Raw genomic sequence first — 20,746 nt, 5'->3', positions numbered from 1 at the left:
CTGATCAATAATTATTATGAACAAGTGAAAAGAAATTCGATCATCGATAACTTACGAGCGATCGGAATAAATTTCTCTCGTCGATAACTGTTATGAGCGATGGAAATAAATATCTCTCGTCGATAACTGTTATGAGCGATAGAAATAAACTCTCATTGATAACTGTTACGAGTAGACTGCGGATCTTTATGCATTTATAGCAAAATTGAGAAGATGATATTCGAAGAAAAATTGAGAATGTCAATATACGATTTCTCCTCTATTAAACTCATTAAGGGAAGAAATAGCATTCGATTTAGTTTCTATTTATTGCAATCGATGCAGACCATTTTTATTTTGCATAAAGATCCGCAGTCTAGTTATGAGTGATCGAAATGAACTCCTCTAATCGATAACAGTTATCGAGGAGGACACTAATAACTGTTATTTCTAACCAAAAAGTATAATGTTTTTCTTTATATAATATTTTGTGTACATTATCTTCACTTATCAGCTTTCTACGAATGATTTTTATCGTAGAAACTTTTAGAATAACTGTTATTTTTGGTCCGTGGTTAAACGTGTTAAATGTGAAGATTTTAGTAGGTAGATCGTGACAGATTTTGTTAGAAGAAAGTCTATATCTTACAATGATTGAAATGTGGAAGTCGCTTGCACGAAAATTGATTCGACAAATTTCTTTGTCGAAGCAGATCAAATTTCTTAGTCGAAGCAGAAACGGAGCCCTGTCATTTTCGTGTATGCGAAAACATTCGAATTGCTTTCGGTGCTCGGTATGTTCAGCGTTAGGTGCGGAGGTATGGTTGACCCGGTGGAATTTTGGATTCTCGCGGGAGAAAATCTAGCGCCGGCGGTCCATGGTGGTTCGTTCAAGGATAGCCTCGATTACGGGATTCCGTGGAGCGATTTCAGCGATACGCCTCCATTGAAACGGCACCGGAAGCGGTCGTTATACAAACGAGCGAGCGAGCCGAGCGCTACTGGCGAGGTCGCTCTTGAAAATTAGGCTTCCGACTACACCGCGGTCTCACGTGTTCGTTTTACGCTGCCCACGTGTGTTGAGAAGGTCGGCCGGTTGGCCGAACGCGTTCCAGATTTACCGCTGGTCCACGAACGTTCAACGGCGTCGTAACCGCAGAATCAGTTCGCGAATTATCGACTCGGAATAAATACCGTCAATCTCCCCAAGAATAGCGTTGCAACTTCTCGATACGCCAATATCAAAATGCAAATTATATTACATTTTACGGAGCGAAAAATTTTGCAAACGCTATTTCAAATGCGCAAAGATCCGCAAAATAAAAATATTTCTACCTCAATTGCAACACATTGGAACGAGAAGGAAATTTATTTTCTTCGTTAATACTAAACTTGCCGGGCTTTACTATAGTAATTAATAGACTGAGGAGCTTTATGCTTTTATTGCTTATGATAATCTTCGAATAAGGATAAAATATCAAATTCGACAGAATTTTGTGCAATTTTCATTTGTTTTGCATCTACAAAGGCTGCTTACATTCAAAATAGAGATTATTGCATTCCACTATCTTAAAATTTGTCTACAATAATTGGAAAATGCATAAACACCCGCAGTCTAGTAATTAAACAGTAATTGAAAGCATGACAGAATCAATTCGCGAATTATCGACTAGAAATAAACACCTTCAATCGCCCCGTTACGAGAATAGCGTTGCATCTTCTCGATACGCCAACATCAAAATGCAAATTATATTACATTTTACGGTACGAAAAATTTTGCAAACGCTATTTCAAATGCGCAAAGATCCGCAAAATAAAAATATTTCTACCTCAATTGCAAGACATTGGAACGAGAAGGAAATTTATTTTCTTCGTTAATACTAAACTTACCGGGCTTTACTATAGTAATTAATAGACTGAGGATCTTTATGCTTTTATTGCTTATGATAATCTTCGAATAAGGATAAAATATCAAATTCGACAGAATTTTGTGCAATTTTTAATTGTTTTGCATTTACAAAGGCTGCTTACATTAAAAATAGAGATTATTGCATTCCACTATCTTAAAATTTGTCTACAATAATTGGAAAATGCATAAACACCCGCAGTCCAGTAATTAAACAGTAATTGAAAGCATCTTTATCATTTAGTGTTAACATGACAAAAATAATCTAAAAAGATCTTGAAAATCTTCCAATGTTTTTACTATTTTAAATTGCACCTACTCGTTTTCGTCATAAATGCATAAAATCTCTTCACTAATAACTAGATTGCGGATCTTTATACAAAATAAAAAATGATTACAAGACACAGACGTCCTTAAACCTTCTTAATTCGTTCACTGCTTTAAATTGTACGTGCCCATTTTTGTCATAAATGCATAAATCTATTCGCTAATAACTAGACTGCGGATCTTTATACAAAATAAAAAATGATTACAAGACACAGACGTCCTTAAACCTTCTTAATTCGTTCACTGCTTTAAATTGTACGTGCCCATTTTTGTCATAAATGCATAAATCTATTCGCTAATAACTAGACTGCGGATCTTTATACAAAAGAAAAAATGATTGCAAGACACAGGAGCAAAATAGAAATTTCTCTCTTCTTTTAATCGTCTTGTTAAGCTGAAATTAATACACAGACGTGCTTAATTCGTTCGCTGCTTTAAATTCTACATGCCCATTTTTGTCATAAATACATAAAATGTACGGTTGAATCAAATCAGCTTGAACGGTTGGAGATACGATCTTATCTAGCAGTGGAACGTGGAGTAAACGAGTCATTCATTAATTACCATTCTTAGATCGTGCCCCTGACTCATAGCACTTCCGCCCGAGCCCGTCGAACAAGTGTATTTACTGTGATCTTTCCTTTTCTTCTTTCTGAATACTTTCCACCATGATCTATCGTACCGAGTTATTTTCTATTTTTTTTTGTAGTCATTTCATATGTCTCACGTTTTTTTTGTCATACATTTTTTACAGCATGGCCGCTCAGACTCGTACAGGGTCGCGACGTTACCTAAAATTCGCGACGACAACATTATGGCAGACGGGATGTTCAAGGTATTCTGCGGAGGACTTCCGGTCCCCGCGGCGACTCCATTTACAATCGCAATTTTATTGGGGGCTTGCTTCGTTGGTGATAGATCTCTCGTATCTACGAACATTCTATAAGAGTTTTCATGTCGATGAAATCTGGTCTTTGGTGATTCTTCGGGGTACTAATCATTCTTATTTTCGTAGACTAACAACACTTCTAACGCTATCGCTTCTAATCGATCTTCGCGAGGATGTTCCTCTACTCTCGGTTTTCTATTTTCTTCTGTCGACTTGCTTATTCGAGGACTCTTCCTCTTCCGTAAGTGATTCTCTCCAGTCATTTCCTTCGGTGACGGCTGGATACTAAGCTGATCTTCTGAGATCATTGCGAAGCTACTATCTCGAATCTTTCCTAACAAATCTTTTTGAAACTCTTTTTCTATTCTCCACGAGGATTCACTTTCCGGAAGATCCTGCGAAATTTTCAGCAGCCTTTTATCTAATCTTTGAACGAGTAAGTCCTCTTTGAAAGAGTAATTTTCTTTTCGGTGAAGGCTATTCGTCCAAATATACTAACAAATCTTTTCACGATACTTTTTTAACTCACCACGAGGATTCACTTTCGCGAAGGTCCTGCGAAATTTTCAGCAGCCTTTTATCTAATCTTTGAACGAGTAAGTCCTCTTTGAAAGAGTAATTTTCTTTTCGGTGAAGGCTATTTGTCCAAATATACTAACAAATCTTTTCGCGATACTTTTTTCACTCTCCACGAGGATTCACTTTCGCGAAGGTCCTGCGAAATTTTCAGCAGCCTTTTATCTAATCTTTGAACGAGTAAGTCCTATTTGAAAGAGTAATTATCTTTTCGGTGAAGGCTATTCGTCTAAACATACTCAACTATTCGACTAATTAATTATCGAATCCTTTCTAACGAGTCTTCTCGCAACACTTTTTCTATTCTCCACGAAGATTCACTTTCCGGAAGATCCTGCAAAATTTTCAGCAGCCTTCCTCTTCTGCTTTTTATCTTATCTTTGAACGAGTAATTTTCTTTTCGGTGAAGGGGCTATTCGTCTAAATATGCTAACAAATCTTTTCACGATACTTTTTTCACTCTCCACGAGGATTCACTTTCCGGAAGGTCCTGCGAAATTTTCAGTAGCCTTCCTCTTCTGCTTTTTATCTAATCCGTCTTGCGTAAGTCCTCTTTGAACGAGTAATTTTCTTCTCGGTGAAGGCTATTCGTCTAAATACACTAACAAATCCTTTCACGATACTTTTTCCACTCTCCACCTACAGTGGTTGTACAAAGTATTCGTGCACCTTCTAAAAACGAATAACTTTGTCGAAATTGGACCTATAACAGCTTGATCCTTTTCGAGACGTTAGAAGGGTTATTCATTATTTATTTGTAGTTCATTTTTGCACTTGGTTATTGTTATAACCAAGTATACTTGACATGTAATTTGTAAAAAGACAATAGCATAAAATTATAACAGTTCGTATGTAAGTCGATGGATTCAGATAAACGAGGACGTTTCTGATGTCTGAAGGATTAGTTTATGTACTAGCTAATGTGTATACAGTTAGGAGCAAAACTGATCACTAAACTGCGGATCTTTATGTAAAATAAAAAATGATGCATTGATTGCGAGAGACAGGAGTCTAATTAAAATTTCATACTTCTTTTAATTATCTTATTAAGGTGAAACTCGCACACTGGTGGCCTTGATCTTTTTAATATTTCCTCTGTTTCAAATTGTACGTAACCATTTTTGTCATAAATGCATCAACTAACAAACGACTTCAATTTCTCTGTAAAACTAGAAGAATTAGTTTAACTTGTATAAATTATGTACGCTCCGAAAATTTCATTGAAATTGGTTAATTGGTTCGCGAGTTATGAACGATCAAAAGTGGTAAAGATCGCAATTTTTCAAGATTTTTGGCTTTTTACCACTTTTAATCGTTCATAACTCGTGAACCAATTAACCAATTTCAATGAAATTTTCGGAGCGTGTATAATTTATACGATCTTTTAAATTTTCGTTATTGGCCCTGCTAACAAAGTCGTAAAAATCAATGTTCACTATTGTTTTTCACAATAACGACCAAATGCATTTTTCCAACATATTTTTTTAGACGTCATTCACTAAACTACATGATCTAGCTTCACAGATAAATTGAAGTCGTTTGCTCCATTCATAAAAAAGTTATTCTAACTGTATATATTTTTGTTTAAATTATTATTGGTCGCGATAGCGAAGGAAAAAGTAAAGAAACGAAATTGTTTGAATGAATTTGCGATGAAACTGTAGAAGCTGCATTTGGTAATTTTAAATATAAGTTATACCTATACATTAAAAAAAAAAAAACGTACGAAAAAGTTATTCATTTTTAAAAGATGTACGAATACTTTGTACATTCGTATTTAGAAATTTGTCACGCATCCTTCGAGCACTGGGAAGTCTCCTCAACTCGATATTAACGCTTCTTCTTTCTTTTCAGTAATCTTCCATCTTCTCAAACGAGCTTTTTTCGTGGTCTATTAACCTCTAGCGACCACTGTTCTCGATTACACCTTTCTCTAACATTACCGGCGCACCTTGATCGCTGATCCTGCCCATTTAATCCTGAGAAAGGAGACATCGCTCCTCGACTGTCGCTTGCTTGCTCGTTTGTGACACGTTAATTCCAGATAATTGACTGATATCGGGCACAGAATTCACCGTATTACCGTCTAAATGTACGTTTAACGGGTCCCTTGGTGATTACCCGGCGTTCCCGCGGTACGAAATAACGATCCTTTAATTAATAACGATCGTCGGAGGATCCGTAAATACTATAATTCAACAGAGCTATTAATAACGCGCCTTCCCGCTTCATCCGTCCAATCTCCATTCGCCATCTACGTTTCCATTCTCGTGAATAATCATCTTGCGAACAGGGGAACGGGTGTTGACACGTTTCATACTAATCCGGTGTAGTTCCTTCACCACTGAACCTCTGAATAACATCCTCAGATGAGATCTACAATTACTAAACGATTAACTACCCGTCTTGAAGTACAATCGAGCTACTTGGAGAAGACACTGGTCAACGGTGTAAAGAAACAATTAATATTTCTAACGAGAAGCTCGTGGTTTACCGTAGTTGTCGCTTTGAATCGTAGCTTTGTAGTAATTATGCATGCGCGTGCTTTACACTCCAACACTATTTTCCCTCGATGGTCTTCGGTGAACTCAACATTCCTCAGATTGATAATCAAAAGAGAGCTTTAACAATCCTTCACCCAAATTCTTTGGAAAGTATTGACCGTCCAAGGTTCCAAGGTCTTCAGAGCTAACCAGCATTCTAACATCCTCAATTCGTATCCTCAAACGGATAATTATACAGAAACGTATTGCCCACTCCGATTTTGATAAAATTTAAATATGTTATAGATATTGACATTTCGAACAACTTTTTCCTTTTCCAATATAGGGGGGGGGGGTCGCTTTTAGTTTTCGAGATATTTGCAAAAAACTATCGCTAATACTGTAATTGAATTTTTCGTATTCCTGCACGCTCCGCGGTAACGTAAGCTTGCTTTGTTTACATATTGCTTGTAAACACGCTGCGCAGATGAGAGAAAAACAGGGCCTCACTCTGACCATACATACATATATAGGGTGAGCTTTCAGTTTTGAAAGACTACTCCTACATTTTCGTATGCCTCTCCGCCCCCCGCTATCTAACCCTAACTAATTCTGATCGCATAATCTTTTCATTCTATACAGGGTGTCCCAAAATTCGTGTAAATCCCGAAAGGGGGTGTTTCCTGAGAGCATTTCAAGCGACATTTTCCTTTGCAAAAATGTTATCCGCGGCTTTGTTTAGGAGTTATTAACGAAAAACACGGACCAATCAGTGCGCGACCTAGACGGGAGTTACCACAATCGGCCAATAGACATTTAGCGCGCCTGACCGACTGTGGCAACTCGCGTCTAGGTCGCGCTCTGATTGGTCCGTGTTTTTAGTTAATAACTCCTAAACAAAGCCGCAGATAACATTTTCGCAAAGGAAAATGTCGCTGGAAATGGTCTCAGGAACCACCCCCTTTCGGGATTTTCACGAATTTTGGGACACCCTGTATAGCCGTCATACAGAATTTGAACCAGTAATGGAAAAATCATGAGATCAGAATTAGTTAGGGTTAGGTGGTGGGGGGCGGAGAGGGTCGGCCCGACCACGCACATACGGAAATCCAGAAGTATTCTTTCAAAATTGAAAGCTCACCCTATATATACATGACCAGAGTGAGACCTTGTTTTCTCTGTCACCTCCACAGCGTCAAAATGTAAACGAACGCCGCACCGGGACAGGCTTACGTTGCCACGGAGCGTGCAAGAATACGAAAAATTCAATACGGTATTCGCGATAGTTTTTTGCAAATATCTCGAAAACTAAAAGCGACCCCCCTATATTGGAAAAGGAAAAAGCTGTTCAGAATGTGTTGCTGCATAACATATTCAAATTTCATCAAAATCCGAGTGGGCAGTACTTTTCTGTATAATTACCCTTAAACGTTGTCCTCTTCCTTGATCCTCAACATCCTCGAGGAACCCTCTAACTTGTGTACGTCTGTCTCGGTAATCAACTAACTTGATCATCTTTGTCTGTTGAACAGTCGCGGCGGAAGAACCCCAAGCGGAAGGCGGACAATTTAGACGACTTGAAACAGGAGTTGGACATTGACTTCCACAAAGTCTCACCCGAGGAACTGTATCAAAGATTTCATACGCACCCCGAGAACGTAAGTATCAGCGGGACAACCACTCTTATTGTTAGTGGGGATTATTTGTTTAACGTAAAGTTAACGAGGGAGAGAGTTTTGTCCGGGGCCTCGACGTACGCGCCGCACACTGGTCCACGCGTTCGATCTAGCTGTTCAATTTGGTAAAAAAGTAACTTGCCCAAATCGATGTTTATTGAATGTATATTGCTTCCTAAATGTCCATGACATTCGAAAACGACGAAATTATAATGAGATTTGTTAAAAATTGTGATCAGAACAGCATTTAAAAATCAACATTTTTATGAGTCCTATTTGGCACCGAAAAATTACCTCTTTTCTTATTGATACCCTGGAGAATCTATTTAATATTATGTGTCCATTTTTGTTGCAAATAAATAGTATTTGTCTGTATTTAGAGTATATCTCTTGTACTAAGATTTAATATTTATAATTTATTGAGATAACAATGCTCAATAAGCTAAAGAGAATCTTCAATGGGCAGAGCACCCTGCGGTGAACCTTCCTCTTTCGAACGAGCCCTCAATCAGCCCAAAATTTGCTCGTACAAGGACACTAAGCGAAAAATCGCAAATCCATGTTTCGACCCAAAATCTAGTAAGATTCTAGTTATTTGCTAGTTACAATCCGGGGGTATCCTACCGCCTTAACCTTGCTATAGAAGGGAAAACCGAATTTTACTTTATCGTAAGTTTCATACGTTTTGAATAATTTAAATATTTACAAATCTGAAAATAATGCCAGTAACGATTTCGCCCGATTTTACTCTTAAAGCGAGGTTAGGTTCGCTTTTAGTGCGACCGACCTGCCCTCTACACGAGGAATTCTGCCTGCAGGAATTGCGGTCGCAATTTGAGCCGAGATTTTAAGAACTGGGAAGAATATAAAATTGCAATGGCGGGGGTGTATATTAGTTTTTGTCTCCCATAAAAGTTCTTGTAAGGGAAAACCGAATTTTATTTTATCTTAAGTTTCATACGTTTTGAATAATTTAAATATTTACAAATCTGTGAAAATAATGGCAGTAACGATTTCGTCCGATTTTACTCTTAAAATGAGGTTAGGTTCGCTCTCAGTGCGACCGACCTGCCCTCTACACGAGGAATTCTGCCTGCAGCAGTTGCGGTCGCAATTTGAGCCGAGATTTTAAGGACTGGGAAGAATATAAAATTGCAATGGCGGGGGTGTATATTAGTTTCTGTCTCCCACGAAAGTTGATCATTTGATTTTCTTTGATTGTGTTGTGCGAAACATGTTGTGACGAACCGATTTTCTGTTGCAGGGCCTCAGCTATGCGAAAGCAAAGGAAAACCTGGAGAGGGACGGGCCGAACGCGTTGACCCCGCCGAAACAGACCCCGGAATGGGTGAAATTCTGCAAGAACCTGTTCGGCGGTTTCGCGTTGTTGTTGTGGATCGGCGCGGTACTCTGTTTTGTCGCGTACTCGATCCAGGCGTCGACCAGCGAGGACCCGAGCGACGACAATCTTTTCCTGGGCATCGTGTTGGCGGTGGTGGTGATAGTGACGGGCATATTCTCGTATTACCAGGAAAGCAAGTCGAGCAAGATCATGGAGTCGTTCAAGAATATGGTGCCGCAGTTCGCGACCGTGATCAGAGAGGGCGAGAAGCTGGACCTGAGGGCGGAGCAGTTGGTGCTCGGTGACGTAGTCGAGGTGAAGTTCGGCGATCGTATACCAGCGGACATCCGGATCATCGAGTCCCGAGGCTTCAAGGTGGACAACAGCTCGCTGACCGGCGAGTCCGAGCCACAATCGAGATCTCCAGATTTCACGAACGAGAACCCGTTGGAAACGAAGAATCTGGCGTTCTTCTCGACCAATGCTGTTGAGGGCACCGCGAAGGGTGTAGTGATCTGTTGCGGCGATCAAACGGTGATGGGAAGAATCGCTGGTTTAGCATCCGGACTTGACACTGGCGAGACGCCGATCGCTAAGGAGATCCACCACTTTATCCACTTGATCACCGGTGTGGCCGTGTTCCTCGGCGTTACGTTCTTCGTTATCGCTTTCATCCTCGGTTACCATTGGCTCGACGCAGTTATCTTCTTGATCGGTATCATCGTGGCGAACGTGCCGGAGGGTTTGCTCGCGACCGTAACCGTGTGCTTGACCCTGACCGCGAAACGTATGGCGTCGAAGAATTGCTTGGTGAAGAATCTGGAGGCTGTCGAGACACTCGGATCGACATCGACCATCTGCTCGGACAAGACCGGCACGCTCACCCAGAACCGTATGACCGTCGCGCACATGTGGTTCGACAATCAGATCATTGAGGCCGACACCACGGAGGATCAGTCCGGATTGCAATACGACCGTACCAGCCCCGGATTCAAGGCGTTGGCCAAGATCGCGACACTCTGCAACCGAGCCGAGTTCAAAGCTGGCCAGGAACACTTGCCCATTCTGCAGAAGGGCGTGAACGGCGACGCATCCGAGGCTGCCCTCCTGAAGTGTATGGAATTGGCGTTGGGCGACGTGATGGGCATCAGGAAACGCAACAAGAAAGTCTGCGAGATCCCGTTCAACTCTACCAATAAGTATCAGGTCTCTATCCACGAGTCGGACAATCCCGATGACCCGAGACACTTGCTCGTCATGAAGGGCGCACCCGAGAGGATCCTGGACCGTTGCGCGTCGATCTTCATCGGTGGCAAGGAGAAGGTGCTTGACGACGAGATGAAGGAAGCGTTCAACAATGCTTACCTCGAACTGGGTGGACTCGGTGAACGTGTGCTCGGTTTCTGTGACTTCATACTGCCGTCCGACAAGTTCCCGATCGGTTTCAAGTTCAACTGCGACGACCCGAACTTCCCGGTAGACGGACTCCGCTTTGTGGGCCTGATGTCGATGATTGACCCGCCCAGGGCTGCGGTGCCCGACGCGGTCGCCAAGTGCCGGTCAGCCGGTATCAAGGTCATCATGGTAACCGGTGACCACCCGATCACTGCCAAAGCCATTGCCAAATCTGTCGGCATCATCTCTGAAGGTTATTATCCTCCATCTCTCTCTCTCTCTAGCCTCTATTCTTCGCCTCCCCTTGACAAATTGACCAGCGATGTCCTCAATTGTGTACAGCGTTGTCAACATGTTAATTCTATTGGAAACATCAATGAAAATAGACATGGCCGCCACGCCACCGTAGCTTTAGACCACTCATTGGCGTAATTGCTTGTTTTCCTCCAACCAGCCTCTACAAGTTTATATTTTTCTGACGGCTCTAAACATAGATATAAAGATGGCGTCGAGAGGGGTCTATCAATCTGTACGACCTACGCCCCCTGCCGTGCCATTTTGTTTACGATCACCGTGATTAGAACACGTCTTTATCCCCGAAAATGTCCCCTTCGATGCTTAAACAATACAAACATATTTGTTAGACCGTGTTTAAAATTTTGCTCATCGCAGGTAACGAAACCGTCGAGGACATTGCTAAACGGTTGAACATCCCCGTAAACGAAGTGAATCCTCGCGAGGCCAAGGCTGCCGTCGTCCACGGAACCGAACTCAGAGAACTGAACTCCGACCAACTGGACGAGATCCTCAGGTACCACACCGAAATTGTGTTCGCCCGTACCTCGCCACAGCAGAAGCTCATCATTGTCGAAGGCTGCCAGCGGATGGGAGCTATCGTCGCTGTAACTGGTGCGTTGACTCGATGTTATCTTTTTTTCTTTTTTAAAGAACAATTTGCCTAGATTTATTAAGTCAAATACCTTATTCTACACACTACATTACATACTGTAATCTCGCATATTCTAAAATACTAGAAACTCTATTGCCATTAACCTCTCCTCCCTCTCGCTTGGGCTCTTTCACGACCTGTACAAATTACAACAGGGTTTTCCTGAGCTTGTTCAGGGCTGAAAGACAAGTCTATATATCGCTGTCCTTTACTATAGGTCGGCTTCTCTCACTTGCTCCTGTATCCTATTTCTCTTTTTCTCTTTTTCAAGATTTCCATTCCCATGTTGTAGACTTCCTTCCACTCATAGCCTAGCTATGTTAGTTAGTATTTCCAAAATCATTCCATAGGGGAAGTCGGGGTATTGTGAGCCACTTTTTTTATTGCCAAAAAACTGCTATTAAATTAAGTTTTTCATCAAATTTCAACGCTAAATGTTGTAGTATGAAGATTTACCTTTCTTTTAGACACAATAGTTTAATCGAATATCTGCAAATTAGATGATTTTAAGATTATTACAAAAAATTTGCATTTTCTTGAATTTGAAAAATCTCGGGGAATCGTGAGCCACTTTTAAAATCAAATAAAAATTACAATTTCTGTTATGAAATGTTTATTCATGTATCTGAATGACAAAATAATTTTTTAATAATAAGAAAAAAGAGTTAAAAATAACCACAATTAATCTGAAATGCAAAGTTCACAAGTCCAATTTCTTGCGGTCATTCCGGCGCATTCCAAGTGGATGGCACGATCGCAGACGTTGCAAAATAACGTGGCATCGTAACTAAAAGAATTGAATCAGATAAAATATCTATTAGATATTGTCGAAAAATTGATATCGTGCTCGAATATTGCATAAACAATCATTGAGAAACATCAAACACGTGAGGTTAGCTCGTTAAATGTCAAACATCGAGTGGGTCACAATTCCCCGAGAAAAATGGCTCATAATTCCCCGAACCCTTATTTTTACAACTTGGCCACAAACAAATAACACGAACCTCCGCTAATTCAAATTTCTTTATTTATTTCGAAAGCTTGAAGCCACACGAGTATTATAAACACAGTTACCTGCTTAGATCCACAGAAAAATGTAACAATAATAGACCAAACACGAAATGAAAATAATACTTCGAGCACAGCGAATTTTTATCTGCTAACAGAGCAAAGTAATGATGCGGGTGCGTACTTCAACTGATCGTGGAAATATTACCTTATTATAAGCACCGACGAGATATTAGGATAGACCTATCATCTTATGGGACTTCGTGTCCATGCTATGAATTACCGACTGTGCAAAAAAACCAGAGGTTTTCGTATGCCCTCTACAATGTAGAGTGGTGAGTTTAGGAATTACGTGGAATTTCAGATATCGAAGGCGTAGTTGCCAAAACACATTCGAAAATATTTGTCGCATAGTTGCCAATTTACTGTTACTGCCGTGTAATGCACAGCAGTAAAACACAGATGGCGCTGGCTCACGATTCCCCGTGGCTCACAATACCCCGACTTCCCCTACATATGCAAGAGCCTAACACCTAGCAATTGTGAAGTAGAATTGGTGAAACGTGTTAAATCGTGACATAATCCGACAGGTGACGGTGTGAACGACTCGCCGGCGCTGAAGAAAGCTGACATCGGTGTCGCCATGGGTATAGCGGGCTCGGACGTGTCCAAGCAGGCCGCGGACATGATTCTGCTCGACGACAACTTCGCTTCGATCGTGACTGGCGTCGAGGAGGGACGGTTGATCTTCGATAACCTGAAGAAATCCATCGCGTATACCCTCACCTCGAATATCCCTGAAATCTCACCATTCCTGGCGTTCATCCTTTGCGACATCCCTCTACCTCTCGGCACTGTCACTATCCTGTGCATCGATCTGGGAACGGACATGGTGAGTGTAACTCTTCGTAGATCGATATCGATCGTTTCCGCTCGGAAACGACCGAACAGGTAGAAATAGAACTAGGGATCCAACGATTCTTCGATCAGATCCTCGACCGGATCGGATCTCTCGAGGATTCGTTGCGATTCCTCTCGAGCGATAAAAACATTTTCAGCGATACTTTGATCCCGGTGATAACGGAATTACGATCGCTATCGGGATCTCATGTATGAAATAATGATTACCAGATACCAGCGATTTCCCTGGCGTACGAGCACGCCGAGTCCGATATCATGAAGAGGAAACCCCGCAACCCAGACTTCGACAACCTCGTCAACGAAAGGTTCTCTGTGCAACAGACCCGAAACCACATTGCTTTCTGAGAACACTCTTTCCCTAGGTTTCCTAATCGTATCTAGGCCCAGCTAGAGCTCCGATAATCGCAGTAGGCCAGATTGATGGCGTGCCAGTTCCAGTAGACTTTCTAGGACACCAAAGATCTAATTTTCTCCGACTTTTACCGCCAGGTCTACTATATTTTGAGATCAGCTCCGCGGCTGGACAAACCCGAAGAGACATAATCCTCGCGTATAACGATTCACAAACTTCTTCCAGGCATAAGAGTCATGTTCGGAACAACGAAGCTTGATGATGTCGCGAACAGATCGTCGCGTGGCGATCCTAACCTCAAAAAGTCTCCTCACGACATATCCCTCGAAGCCTTCCTCCCTCTCTCTCTCTCTCTTTCTCTCTTCATCGTCCCAAATCGATTAAGTTATCTTATTTTGTTTTTTGCTTACCATCCTACGTTTGTTCATCATTATGACACGCCCGCAAGAATGCTGATCGTCGCAAACGATAATCGGGCGAACATTGATTTCCCCTCCGGGCGAACGATCTGATTGTTCCTCTTGTTCTCGAAACGATCAGCATCCTTGCCCCAAGGTCACCCGAAACAATATTCATTGATCTAACTTGTTGGCGTGTTGTTACTGAGCTTATTGATAATGTGACGTCAGGTGCCAGCCATCTCACTTGCCTACGAGGAGGCAGAGAGCGATATTATGAAGCGACAACCACGAAACCCGTTCACTGACAAGCTAGTTAACGAAAGGTAACACATCAACAAACATAACCGAGCCTTGACCGAAAAAAAAAAATACTACACCAGATATACTTTATGGCCTGAAAGAGTAATCGGTGACATGGTCCATCTGGTCGTTGAAGCTGGTCCGGAGTTCCACCAGCGAGAATCGTCGAGCAAAAGCCGAAGAGTGTATCTCTCTCTGTGATGGGCAGAATTATGCAATTAGGAAATTGGTGGAACAACGTGGTCCAGGTTCAGGGACCAGGTCACAGAGTCGCGATCGCTCCTCTCCTTTACCTGTCTATTGGTCGTTACACTTCTTACTTACTCCTATGGTTATTGTAGTAGTTAGTTCGTTCTGTCTCGTACGACGATTTATACTCGTCCAATCACCGAGAAGACACAAATTCTCGCAACACGTCTCTCTTTTTTCTCTCTCTCTCTCTACTATCTCTCTCTCTCTCTCCTAATGCATTGTACACTCGGTTGGCCCCGATCCTGTTGAGCAAGGGTGCGGGCGATACGCTCGATGTTCAAATTAATCCCTAGCCTAACCGATACGCCGGAAATTCTTTGTCTGGTTTACATTAACGTTTCTGTGGAAAGTTTGTTGTGATGGTGTCCGCGCGTTGTCTGCTAATATGATTGTACTAATCGAATGGGAACGACCAACAGTTATCGTGAAGCGAAAACGCCTTTTTTCCTCCTTTTATTTTTCTTTCTTGTTCTTGTTAAGTCACCGATCTCTTACGAAACCGCTGAAGCTTTCCAAGCTCGAGCTTCCGACGGGGCATACGTTGTACAGTTCTTTCTTTCTTTGTATTGTTTCTGTTTTATATATATATATATATTTATATATCATTTTTGCTTGACGAGTTTGTTGAGACGCTAAGAGGCTGGGTTTAATTTGTTCGACGCCTCGATCGAAGGACATGATCGATGCTAATCTAACCCCGGATAAGGTAACCGGAATGGTGCACGCAGGTATCGCACTTCTTCGGGGAACTTTTTTGGTGACTGGGTATAATTACACTGCCGCTTTACTATCTGAACTTTTAAATATTTCCTTCCAGACCGGAGAGCCCGGTCGAACGCCGAGCTTCCAGCTCGATTGTGTCTTGATCAGTGACGCGGCTGCTCGTCCGCCATCCGTGCGGTAAACAATTCCATTGAGACGACTCGCGTTTCATTGATGCTCTTAGTCCGTATCAAAAATCGTTCCAACAACCAGCGTCGGCTTGTCCGGAAGATATCGATGAAAGTTTCACGCAGAACCTCTCCTTCATTTTATACAAATCGAACTACGATCGTTTCCACGCTGAAACAATCCTGAATATAACCACGAAGAGCGTCTACTCGTTCGACACACTTCTCGAAACATTTAATTCGGTTACACGACGAATGACGCGGGACGAGCAATCGCAAAACTTCTCTCTCTTTCTCTTCTCTGTCTCTATATTTCTATCTATCTCTCTCTCTCTCTCCTCGCTGTCTTTCTCTCGAAGGATTTTCTTTTCCTCTAAACCGAATTGCCAGTCAAGCGATCGCTTCCGTGACGATGATCCTCGCTTCTAATTAGTGTGTTGTTTCGTAAAACGCCAAAGGTAAGCCGATCTCTCTTTCTCTCAAGTCTCTATCACACTTTCTCTCTCTTTCTATCTACCTGTCTCTCTTACTGTCACTATTTCTATCACTTCTCTCTCTCTCTCCTTTCTCTATCTGTACCTGTTTCTCCCCTGTTTGAGCCAAGCTTTGCCAAACTTTAATTATCCCCTGGAATCTCAGCCTTTCGGCGCAACGTCGGTCGACGAACAGGAGGCCAAGGAAGTCGAGTGTTTCGGCGATTTTTTAACTACGAGCCGGACACCGCGGCGCGGCCATTGTTGTTGATTTTTCACCGCACTCTGCGAGCCTCTTTCGCCTCCGCAACTATCGCCGGCATCGACGACGCCGTTCTATCACACATCTCGCTACTTCCTACCGTGAACTCGAACATGTTTGTCCGTTTCCAATTGGCTCGAGCCGGAAACTCGAGGACGCCATTTTACAGTGTACCGAATGGCCATTCTGGGTGGAAAAACAATCCTACACGTCAGACGCTCGTTGTAAAGAGATGTGGATCTTTAAAACAGTTCTTGGAAAATGTTTTCGATTTAACACTGGATTGTTAATATGAAGGAATTTTTCCGAAAATTCGTAATACCTGATGGCCAATCTAGCTGGAGAAAAATCATATAGATCGCTGTATGATTCTTGAAACCGATTCAAATTTTGTGTTTGGTCGTGAGATGAGATTTAACCAGGGACCGTAACTGTTATAACCAAAACAGAATAAAAGTCATAGGGTAACAAGTATTTCATTGATTAAAATCGTATTGATTACAGATAAGGATTATAAGCAACCGAAAATTTTTTCTCTTGTTGGTAAATGTTGTCGTTGACAGAAATTCATTTCGATCACTTGTAACAGTTATCAAGAGACTGCGGATTTTATGCATTTATAACAAAAATTGGTTCGCACAATTTAAAACAGTGGACACATTTAAAAAAATTAAGGACACCAACGTAATAGTTCCAGTTCAATAAAATAATTAAAACAGGAATGAAATTTTTATGTAACCTCTGTGTCTGGGAATTGACGTAGATATTTTTTCTTTTGCATAAAGATCCGCAGTCTAGTTATCAATGAGAAAAATTTATTTCTATCGCTCATAACAGTTATCAATGGGAGAAGTTTATTCCGGTCGCTCATAACCATAACACTTGTCGATGAGATAAATCTATTTCGATCGCTCATAATAGTTATTGATGAAGGAAATTTGTGATAGTTATTGCTCATAGCAGTTATCAATGAGAGAAGTTCATTTCGATCGCTCATAACAGTCATCGATGAAGGAAATTTGTGATATTTATTGCTAATAGCAGTTATCAATGAGAGAAGTTCATTTCGATCGCTCATGACAGTTATTGATGAAGGAAATTTGTGATAGTTATCGCTAATAACAGTTATCAATGAGAGGAGATCATTTCGATTGCTCATAACAGCTATTGATGAAGGAAATTGATGATAGTTATCGCCCATAACACTTATTCAATGAGATAAATCTATTTCGATCGCTCATAACAGTTATTGATGAAGGAAATTTGTGATATTTATTGCTAATAGCAGTTATCAATGAGAGAAGTTCATTTCGATCGCTCATAACAGCTATTGATGAAGGAAATTGATGATAGTTATCGCTCATAACACTTATTCAATGAGATAAATCTATTTCGATCGCTCATAACAGTTATCGATGAAGGAAATTTGTAACAGTTATTATTAAATAGTACAACTTTCAAGTGGTAGACAATCAATTATTTCATACATTTTTTATTCGTAAAATTAATTGCTACAATCAAAATTTAATGTGACAAGCAAACACATTTTGTGTTGTTCTTATGGTCTGTTGATTCCTCTTGTTGTACGGAACCTTCACAATGAATTTCACATGCTTGCTCCATCCGAAAAGGAGTAGACAACTCAATAATTAAATAAGCAATCGAAATAAATTGTCTCATCAATAATTAATATGAACAAGTGAAAAGAAATTCGATCATCGATAACTGTTATGAGCGATCGAAACAGTTTTTCTTCATCGATAACAGTTATCGAGGAGGATCCAATTTTTTGGCCACTAATAACTGTTAGTAACTGTTGTAAAAGTATAAAAATCGATCGAATCTGTTTCTTTATATTTTCTGTACATTATCTTAAATTTCAATAGTAATAATCAGTTTTTTATTGATGATTTTTATCGTAGAAAATTTTAGAATAACTGTTATTTTCGGTCTCTGGATTTAACACAATGTAGAGCCTTCAACAAATATAAAAATATAATAATAATATTAATAGATTCTTCGCTAATATCACTGTCGCTATCAACTAAGTGTGGTATTTTGGGATTTAGATTGGAATTTTGGTAATATTTGTCTTTTGGGATAGGATCAAAAGTAATCAACAGCATTGCCATTAAATCGTAATCAGTGTTACGAAAACTTTGAACAGTTGTGGCAGGCAGGATAGCACGTGTCAGCAGCTGATTTTTGTCAGAATCTCTTCTGTATAGTTTGAGCTTAATGCAAAAAAAGTTTCGAGATGGTATTCTTCGAGACTTGCTGGTTCTGCTCTGTTAAAGTCAACTAAAGAGAACTGTCTAAAAATTATTGTAAACGACTCTACTAACAAACTTTGTGAACGTTAATGCAAACATTTACTTATATTAATGTAAAAGATCGTGCATAGAAGCTTAACAATTTTAGAAGCAATTTTCTTTGTAACCAATATAAAAACTGTTCTCACGTTTTGATTTCTACGCTCACACCGCTGTTAAACGAATGATTATGGGTACAATGGTCAGCAAACATTCCCAAAGAAGAATATGACTTGTTTTCCACCAAGAATGGTCATTCGATACATTATGCATTTTGTCGAGCCGCTGAAAGAACTCTCTCACCGCTGCGCCATTTCTCCGGGCGCCAAAACTCGCACCGTTCTACAAGCTTCTCTCTGCTCCATCTCTTGATACAGAGAGTTTTAGCTCCTATTTTATTTCTATCACTTTCTCCCTTTCTTTCTGTCTGTATCTATCTATCTATCTATCTTTCTCTCTATCGCCGCCAATTCTCGGCTGTCTTGCCACGCGAAATTTCGTCGCCGCCCAGCTGCTCGAGATCTTCGCACCTTCTTCTGTTCTCCCTCCGATCGTTCCGCAAAACGTTCCCTTGTTCTCGGCCAGAACCGATCTCACCTGGACTCTCCTGAACCACCTGGAAAACCTGACGATTCCGCTGAAACTTTTCGACGGTGATCGAGCACACTGAGAAATCGACTCTCGAAAGAGAAGTCTACCCCGACAAAATAGCATCTCCCACCCTCGACACACCGAGCCAGTGACACACAGCATTAAACATCCGTATCTACAGTTCTACACAAAGAGGAAACACAATCATGATATTCGTAGACGTGCCAGAGACGGATCGCTTCGATCGACGCAGAATAGTTCTCGAACGATGTTCCCACCTCCTTCGGGAACATGTTCGCCGGTAGTTTTTCACAGTGTTTCGGAAAGTTCGAATCTACACGAATCTAGTTGTACGTGGGTAGATAGGGAGTTTCGACGGCGACGCGACCGAATCGTAATTTCATCCCGACGAAGATTTTGCAAGTGATCGTTAGACAGCGGATCTTCATGCTAAATATAAATTTCAAACTTCCGATTACGACCATGCTCCGAATTGAATGAAATTTTTAGAATAGCTTCCTTTCTGGCTGAAATGATCATTGTCAAAAGAATTTCTCGATACTCGAAGAAAATTTTTTTACCATTTTAATGTCGCTATCTACCTTGCCGACACTACTCCTGGATTTTCGCATGTGTGGACGCACCCCACCTAATCCAAACTCATTCTGATCGCATAATCTTCCCATTGTAGATATTCAGTGAATTGGTTTAACAATTGAAAATTTTGAAAACATTTTATATTAATCTCCAAAATATACATCTTTGATATCTTCAATTAATTTGCAAAACTGTATCATTACCAGCTGTGTTGACCTAATAGCGCACCATGTCTCATCACTAGACTGCGGATCTTTATGCAAAATAGAAATGTTCTGCATTTATTGTGGAGAGAAAGCAGGAATAAAAGAAAAATTTATTTCACCCCCCTTAATGACTAAATTTTTCTAAGCTTTTGCTGTTTTATATTTCACCCAACCAATTTCTTCATAAATGCATAAAGATCCGCAGTCTACTCATCACAGATTACAATCGCGCCTACGACTTTGTCAGTAAGGTAGAGAGTGACATTGAAATGGTAAAAAATTTGTTTTCCAGTAATGTGTTAATATATCCAATTCCGAATCAAATCCGCTGTCTAATTATTATCGTTCGTACCAGGTCAATTTTCATGCGAGCTGGATCAATAAAACCAGTAAATAAACATAGATCGCTTCTTTCGGATTGCACCGTAGTTTTTGTCTACGGAAATAATCCATTCCCGACTTCTCAGACATTTCTAATTGGTCGCTCCACCGGCGAAACTCGCCTCCGTACAGAGTCGCCAGATAAGGGGAGGGAGCACGAATGGAGGGGAAGAGTTACCCACTCCCCGCCGGTCCCGTCACGTGACCGGGCCGGCTGGGAGTGTGTGGGGGGAATAGCGTCGTAGAGTGGGGACATTAGTCTTGATCTGGCGACTCTG

At 40.9% G+C, this 20,746-nt stretch overlaps 1 protein-coding gene across 7 annotated transcripts in view; it reads left to right on the top strand.

The window, feature by feature from the left end:
• Atpalpha (sodium/potassium-transporting ATPase subunit alpha) overlaps positions 1-20,746 on the top strand; it is a 253,830-nt gene that overhangs the window by 219,933 nt on the left and 13,151 nt on the right. For 3 of the 7 annotated variants that reach the window (XM_076443423.1, XM_076443425.1, XM_076443427.1), the window contains exons 2-6: positions 2,967-3,047; positions 7,693-7,818; positions 9,101-10,826; positions 11,246-11,482; positions 13,121-13,422. In XM_076443423.1, the coding sequence (XP_076299538.1) occupies positions 2,967-3,047; positions 7,693-7,818; positions 9,101-10,826; positions 11,246-11,482; positions 13,121-13,422 (2,472 nt within the window). Of the gene's footprint in view, positions 1-2,966; positions 3,048-7,692; positions 7,819-9,100; positions 10,827-11,245; positions 11,483-13,120; positions 13,423-14,432; positions 14,528-20,746 lie in introns of all 7 variants that reach the window. The other 4 variants (XM_076443428.1, XM_076443429.1, XM_076443430.1 and 1 more) reach the window with 2 other exon arrangements.

Source organism: Lasioglossum baleicum, chromosome 19 (assembly GCF_051020765.1).
Source record: "Lasioglossum baleicum chromosome 19, iyLasBale1, whole genome shotgun sequence".
In the NCBI taxonomy this organism is placed as follows: domain Eukaryota; kingdom Metazoa; phylum Arthropoda; class Insecta; order Hymenoptera; family Halictidae; genus Lasioglossum; species Lasioglossum baleicum.
This window is presented reverse-complemented; position numbering and strand designations above follow the sequence as displayed.